The following is a 7,980-nucleotide window of genomic DNA, read 5'->3' as shown; positions in this document are numbered from 1 at the left end:
CTTCCCCCCCCCCCCATTGCTTTTTCTCCTCACCTTTCTTATCTTGGGACTTAGACTATATAGCAAATTGAAGGCTTTTTATTGAAGACCATTGAAATACCAAGAAACATATAAAAAGCAAACTTTTCTTTGGAGAAATAAAGGGTATTTAGCTCATCTGCTTTTAAAACTGAAAATTAAGAATAGAAAATATAAGCTTTACTAAAGCAGTTAAACAAATAATAAGGGAAAAGCGTTGGGGGAGAAGAAAAAGAGATGAGAAGAAAGAAGAGAGAAAAGGTCAAGAGAGACAAAGGGCAGGTGAAGGAAGGACAAAGAGATGGAAGAACAGAATGTGGGAGAGATCAGGGAAGGGGGTGAGCACAGAGAGGGGCAGAGGCAAGCAGACCAGAATGAAGAGTGTGGCTTTGGTGCCAGAGATCTGGATTCTAAATCTATAAAAATCCTATGTCAAATATCGTACTCAGTGGTGAATAGTGAAAGGATCCCCCTGAGATCTGGAATGAGAGTAGGATGGCTACTGTCACTACTTCTATTCAAACTCATACTGGAGGTCTTAGCTAGTGGAGTAAGGCAAGAAAACCAAATGTAAGCAAAGGGAGAAATAAAACTCAGTAGTCATAGGCGACATGATTTATATGCACAGAAAATCCCAAAGTGACTTTAGTAAGATCCCTGGATGCAAGTTCATGAACACAAACAAAGAGAAATGGAGATTTATAAAATTATGTTTTCAATAACATAAAAAACTTCAGATGCCTTTCTGAGCTTCATTTTTTCTCAGGTGTAAAATTAGGCCTACGATAATAATAACAATAACAATAATAGCAGCAACAGCAGCTGGAATTTATTGAGTACCTACTGCCAGACATTGCTCTAAATGTTTACATGGATTATTTCTTTTAACCTTCACAACCCTTTAATGTTTGTTGTGAGGATTAAGTGAGGAAATATATGTAAAACACTTAGCAAATTGCCTTGTGTATAATAAATTCTCAATAAATTTTAGCTGTATAAAAATAGGCAGGTACTTCGCTGGTGGCGCAGTGGTTGGGAGTCCGCCTGCCAATGCAGGGGACACAGATCCCAGCCCTGGTCCTGGAGGACCACACATGCCACGGAGCAGCTGACCCTGTGCGCCACAACTACTGAGCCTGTGTTCTAGAGCTCGCGTGCCACAACTACTGAAGCCCACGTGCCTAGAGCCCATGCTCCGCAACGAGAGAAGCCACTGCAATGAGGATCCCATGCACTGCAACGAAGAGTAGCCCCTGCTTGCCGCAACCAGAGAAAGCCCGCACGCAGCAACGAAGACCAAACGCAGCCAAAAATAAATAAATAATTAAAAAAAAAATAGGCATTAGGGCTTCCCTGGTGGCACAGTGGTTGAGAGTCCGCCTGCCGATGCAGGGGAGTGCCCCGGTCCGGGAGGATCCCGCGTGCTGCGGAGCGGCTGGGCCCGTGAGCCGTGGCCGCTGAGCCTGCGCGTCCGGAGCCCGTGCTCCGCAACGGGAGAGGCCACAGCAGTGAGAGGCCCGCGTACCGCAAAAAAAAAAAAAAAAATAGGCATTATTTTAGAGAAACTCATAGACTTAGTTGTTAGTAGAACTAAGCTGCTATTCATTTGGCTTACAATTTGTGGAATAAACAGTCATGCATTGTTGTTTTAAAAAAATTGTGAGTAGCTCATTTTTTTTAACATCTTTATTGGAGTATAATTGCTTTACAATGGTGTGTTAGTTTCTGCTTTATAACAAAATGAATCGGTTATACATCTACATATGTTCCCATATCTCTTCCCTCTTGCGTCTCCTTCCCTCCCACCCTCCCTATCCCACCCCTCTAGGTGGTCACAGAGCACCAAGCTGATCTCCCTGTGCTATGCGGCTGCTTCCCACTAGCTATCTATTTTACGTTTGGTAGTGTATATATGTCCATGCCACTCTCTCACTTTGTCACAGCTTACCCTTCCCCCTCCCCATATCCTCAAGTCCATTCTCTACTAGGTCTGTGTCTTTATTCCCGTCTCACCCCTAGGTTCTTCGTGACATTTTTTTTTCTTAGATTCCATATATATGTGTGTTAGCATATGGTATTTGTCTTTCTCTTTCTGACTTACTTCACTCTGTATGACAGACTCTAGGTCCATCCACCTCATACAAATAACTCAATTTCGTTTCTTTTTATGGCTGAGTAATATTCCATTGTATATATGTGCCACATCTTCTTTATCCATTCATCCGATGATGGACACTTAGCTTGCTTCCATCTCCTGGCTATTGTAAATAGAGCTGCAATAAACATTTTGGTACATGACTCTTTCTGAATTATGGTTTTCTCAGGGTATATGCCCAGTAGTGGGATTGCTGGGTCATATGGTAGTTCTATTTTTAGTGTTTTAAGGAACGTCCATACTGTTCTCCATAGTGGCTGTACCAATTCACATTCCCACCAGCAGTGCAACAGGGTTCCCTTTTCTCCACACCCTCTCCAGCATTTACTGTTTCTAGAGTTTTTGATGATGGCCATTCTGACCGTGTGAGATGATATCTCGTTGTAGTTTTGATTTGCATTTCTCTAATGATTAGTGATGTTGAGCATCCTTTCATGTGTTTGTTAGCAATCTGTATATCTTCTTTGGAGAAATGTCTATTTAGGTCTTCTGCCCATTTTTGGATTGGGTTGTTTGTTTTTTTGTTATTGAGCTGCATAAGCTGCTTGTAAAGTTTGGAGATTAATCCTTTGTCAGTTGCTTCATTTGCAAATATTTTCTCCCATTCTGAGGGCTGTCTTTTGGTCTTGTTTATGGTTTCCTTTGCTGTGCAAAAGCTTTGAAGTTTCATTAGGTCCCATTTGTTTATTTTTGTTTTTATTTCCATTTCTCTAGGACATGGGTCAAAAAGGATCTTGCTGTGATTTATGTCATAGAGTGTCCTGCCTATGTTTTCCTCTAAGAGTTTGATAGTTTCTGGCCTTACATTTAGGTCTTTAATCCATTTTGAGCTTAGTGAATAGCTCATTAATTCATTTATTTAGCCAAGCACTGCTCTTGCATCTAGAAATACAGTGGGTAAGCAGAACAGACAAAGTCCACACTCTGATGGAGTTTACAGTTTAGTAGGAGAAATAGATATTAACCAAATGGTATCACAGATTGGGCTATGAGAATAAGGTCCAGGAGTTATGAGAGCATAAAAGGGGGGAGCTGGTCTGGGTTAGAGTGAAAATTCACGGGTGAGCTGAATTCAGAAGGTAAGTGGAACAGGGGCAGGGCTAGGAGAATGTTCCATGCAGAAGAAGCAGTCTGTCTGAAGAGAGAGGTTGCATGTTTCAGGAACTGAAAAATTGTCTGAGTGGCTGGAGTTCAGAGAATGAGGAGAGAGCTGTTGTATGGACTGTGGCTGCAAAGCAGGACAGGGAAGAGGTCATCAAGGCCTTAGGAGCCTTGTTGAGCATTTTCTCAGTGGAACACAGTACAGTTTTATGCAGAGGACTGATGTGGTCAGATTTGTGTTTTGAAACTATTTCTCCACTGAGGAGACCACTACTGTAGTCTGGAAAAATATGAATGTGTAACCCAGGCTAGGACACCAGCAGCAGAGAGGAATAGTGGGAATATTTGAGAGATGTTTAAGGGGTGGAATTGATGAGGTCTGGTATTAGCTTGGGTGAGGGAGGAAGGATGCTCCACTGTTGTCTTCCTCCTAGGATTCAGCTTGAAGAACTGGGTGACTAGGGTGACATTCACTGAGGTGAGGACAGTCTTTTCACTGTTAATTAGCTTGACTAACTTAATATGGAAACTTGGGAGGGTATTTGAAGTATTTCTTTTCCTGTGGAAATCTGAATGTCTTACTCATGGGAAAAAGAATGACAGGTTTATGACACTGATTTTGGAAACTTAGAGGTATTTACTCCTTGTTTCCCCTTCGATTTTCAAAAGATGTCAAATTATTATATCTTTTGTCTTAAAAGAAGGCAAGGATATCAAACTTTTAAATTCCTGAAGGTTGCATTTAGAACAGGTCTTCCCACCGTCTCCCCTCCATCAAATCTCTTTCTCCAACTTGAAAAACTGAAATGGATTCAGTGCAGTATCTATGTCTTTAACTTCTTTTTATCAAGCTTTTAAGTCTCTTCTGCCTAGGTCACCACGCCGTTAGAAACAAGAAAGGAATTATGGGGGTTGGAATATTATTGCCTCATCCAATGATTGTCCAGATTGTCCATATTAAGATTTCGCTGCTCTGGTGTTCTCTGCGTCTGGTTTAGAATGTCTTTGACAGGTATAGCAGGGCTAGAAAAGACCTTCACATCTCTTGGTCAAAGTCTTCAATCTGATGCTGGTGGTGCTGGAGTTGATCTGAACAAGGCTGTGAGAAGCCTCTGGAGTTTGACCCAGGACTGACTGGGGCTCCCCAAGCCTTGGCACTATCTCAGAGAAGGTCTGCAGCAGATCAGGGTTTGAGCCTTCTGAACTTCCTCCCATTTTTATGTAGCAGAAACTATCCTGTAGGACCCCCAGAAGGGAAGAGAGGCCACTAGTGCTGTAGTCAGAGGGGAGTGTGAAGTGGGAGGGTAGTCCTACAGTCTGACCCTTTGCTTAGGTACTGGAAAGGGGGTGAGGGATGTGGTTGATAGTGTGTGTGTGTATGTGTGAGTGTGTACCACCCTCAGGTCAGGTGGTAGGCTGTCCCTCTCTCTCTCCCTCTCTTCGTCTGTCAGTCTGTCTCTCTCTCTCTCTCTCTCTCTCACTCACACACACACACACACACACACACACACACACACGCACACATGCATGCACACTAGTGTCCTCAGCTGTGCCTGCCTCTGTGTCATAGCCCACCAGCCTCCTTGGTGTAGGGGAATGGAAATAGGACTTCATATGCTGTCTGAGTTCCCTGTAGCTACGAGGCTCTGAGGCAGAGTGAGATCTGAGCATGGAACTCTCGTGGGCTGCATCTGTCCTCTCCCTCCCACCATTCCTAGCTAACAGCCTGACTGTCCCCTGTCTTCTTCGCTCCTGCAGCACTCCACTTCTGTGAGCATCATGGGCTTTTCCAACACACTGGAGATGGAACTGTCATCTACCAGGCTGGCGAGGACCTTAGAGCCACAGATCCAGAGTGCGAGCAGCCTGACAGCTGCCCCACCCCAGGTGGTACCAAGCCTGCTGAGTGGCCCCCCACCAACCGTGTCCAGCCTGGTGGGTGGTCAGAACCAGGCTATGCCCAGCCTGACAGCCAGTCACCTGCCGACCATGCCCAGCCTTGTGTGTGGCACACCCCACTCCATGCCCAACCTGATGAGTGATCCCTCCCAGGCCATCACAAGCCTGGCAAGTGATCACTCTCAGACTGGGCCCAGCCTGATGTCTGGTCCCACCCACACTGTACCAAGTCTGGCAACTTGTCCTCTGCAGAGCGTGCCTCCGGCTTCTAACATGCAGTCGGAAACCGGATCCAGCTGCAGTCCTGGCTCTGGCCAAACTGCAGGGAGCCTGTGCCCTGGGGATGGGGCTGACCCCTCCCTGGGGAATGCCTTGTGTAAGGTAGGTCTTGGGGAAATGCCATTCAACTTCCTCTGCTCATCACTGGGCAAAAGGGTAGCCCCTGAAGGCTTTATTCTGGCCTTAGCTTAACAGCTCTGTGACCACCTACAGGAAAAACGTCTGATTTCTTTGATTCTTGTTGGCCTTTCACTTTTGAAAGATGGAAAGTGAGGATTCTACCCGCTTCACTGACTCTCTGGGACAAGGCCCCAGAGCCCCTGGTCTGGACACTTCCAAGGATTTGGCTATCCCCTCAGAACTGGAGGAGCCAATTAACCTCTCTGTGAAAAAACCTGCACTGGTCCCAGTGGTCAACAAATCCGTGGCCCTGCAGCAGTACCGGAGCCCAAAAGGTGAGACTCAGCAGCCTGCCTTTCGTGCTGACCACGCACTTGAGCAGATGGGCTCAGTACTGCCGTGAGACAGAGGTCAGCAGAGCTGCTCTGAGCCTGAGGGAGCAGTGTTTCTCTTGGGCTAAATTCACTCCCCACCCCCCACAGGAACTGACTTATTGATGTCTGTTCTGTTTCCCTCACTGTGGCCGTGACTGATCCAGGCATGGCCAGAAATCAGCCTCCTTGTAAAATTCCCCATGCAAAATTTCGGGGGTCTGGGTTATAGGTAGGGGGAACCAGGAAGAGCACATCCCAGAAGGGCTAGCCTTGGCAAAATATTGTAGGGGAAAGAGCATGTCTGACTTTGGAGTGTGACAGATCTAAGTTAGCAGACCTGCTCTATCTCTTTATGTTTGAACCTGGGCAAGATACCTAACCTTTCTGAGTTAGTTTCTTTCTCTGTAAATGGGGCTAATCATAGCTACTTCATAGGCTATTGGGACAAATAACTACAGTGAAATCATTTGATGACTTACTCTGTAGTAACAAGAATTTGCCTTGCACCTGGCATTAATGTAGATTTGTGCCTCATAGTAAAGGGAATTTGGACTGGTGGAGGTTGGCTCTGATTCTCTTCTCAGCTACCCACACCCCTTCTCAAATGCGGCTAGGCTAAGCCTCCTTCCTTCTGGAGAAAGTGAGGGAGTTGGGAAGTTAGCAACTGCCTAGTGAGCATTGGGGGCCTTCTCATTTCAGTGTATGATTCATAAATGTTTAGTGTGTAATGATCAGTCTATTTCCTACATACTTAATAGATGAAAATGAATTTCCTCACACTGGTTCTTCTTAACTACACAATAATGTAACCCCGAATTTTAAGCACTTAAATTTTTGAACCCTGCTTGCCCATGGAAAGTGCTCGGGACAGTGCCTGGTGCTGAGTGGGCGCTCAGTAAATGCTAATGTCCTCCTCTTGCCCCATACTGCTCCCTGCCCATCTACACAGACTGCACGTCTCAGGGGAGGGTTCCTGGGAGCCTCTTGGCCCTGGAGGGTGAGCTGGATTCTCAGGCTGTGCTGAAATCCCAGCACTTGGCTGAAGAGGCAGGGGTTGGACAGAATGACTCCTAAGAGCAGGTGACACCAGTGTATGTATGGGGAACAAGTGATTCCTGAGCTCATTTTGAAGGTGAGAAGCTGGCCCCTTGGCACCTGACTGAGCCCTCACCCCCAGGCAGCCTCTGAGTGTTACCTGTGTTTATCTTTTGAAAAGAAAGGGGCCTTCTTCCCTGCTCAGGAAGGGGAGATACGGTAGGATTGTCACCACTATGAGCGACTACAATGTTGGTAACAATGGTGTGACAGGTGTGTGACCTGTCATGAGTAGCAGATATGAGTAGAAGGTGTGGGTGACAGGGTGTGTTATCATAAGTGTATTTGTTTGTCTTTTGCCTTAGAGTGTGAGAATTTTGAACAAGGAGCCCTAGGCCTGGGTACAAAAGGGAACCAGAGCATCAGGTAACAGATGCTGGGCCCACCCTCCCTCTCTCACCCTCCAACCTCATGTCCTGGGAGGTTGGCACAGGAAGTGAGCATCCTTGATGACTTAACTAGAAGCAGACGTTTGCCTGCAGCTGTGTCTTCTTCAACCCCCAGACCCTGGAGTCGGGTGTGTGGTTGGGCGTCTGGGGTGGTTGTGGGAGGATGTCCTGGCTCCTGCGCCGTGAGGCATGCAGTCTGTGTGCAGTCCTCCCTCTTCGGGGACCGCCCTTCTTTGATCAAAGGGCTCCCAGAGGTTGGCAGAACCCGGCCAGGCAGAGCTGGTAGCAGGGTGGAATAGGGGCCTGTAGAGGGCTGGACTGAGGAGATCTTGAGCAGCAATTCAGTTGTGGGATCATGGATGAGCATGACTTAGAGGTTGGGGCCAGAGGAGGCTCCCACCGAGACCCAGGGATGTCGTTCTTGCCCTAGACCCTTCAATAGTGAGCCCAAGATTCCCTATGTGCGACTGGAGCGGCTCAAGATCTGTGCTGCCTCCTCAGGAGAGATGCCTGTGTTCAAGCTGAAGCCACAGAAGAATGGCAGGATGGG

The 7,980-nt window shown here is 46.7% G+C and overlaps 1 protein-coding gene across 1 annotated transcript in view; it reads left to right on the top strand.

The window, feature by feature from the left end:
* The window catches only part of TRIM66 (tripartite motif containing 66), a 31,825-nt gene that overhangs the window by 20,064 nt on the left and 3,781 nt on the right, over positions 1-7,980 (top strand). The window contains exons 10-13 of the mRNA XM_007459842.1: positions 5,033-5,558; positions 5,812-5,907; positions 7,347-7,407; positions 7,861-7,980. Of these exons, the coding sequence (XP_007459904.1) occupies positions 5,033-5,558; positions 5,812-5,907; positions 7,347-7,407; positions 7,861-7,980 (803 nt within the window). The remainder of the gene's footprint in view (positions 1-5,032; positions 5,559-5,811; positions 5,908-7,346; positions 7,408-7,860) is intronic.

This window comes from Lipotes vexillifer, unplaced genomic scaffold (assembly GCF_000442215.2).
Source record: "Lipotes vexillifer unplaced genomic scaffold, Lipotes_vexillifer_v1.1 scaffold61, whole genome shotgun sequence".
Lineage (NCBI taxonomy): Eukaryota > Metazoa > Chordata > Mammalia > Artiodactyla > Lipotidae > Lipotes > Lipotes vexillifer.
The sequence above is the reverse complement of the archived record's forward strand: the minus strand, read 5'-3'. Positions and strand labels throughout refer to the sequence as shown.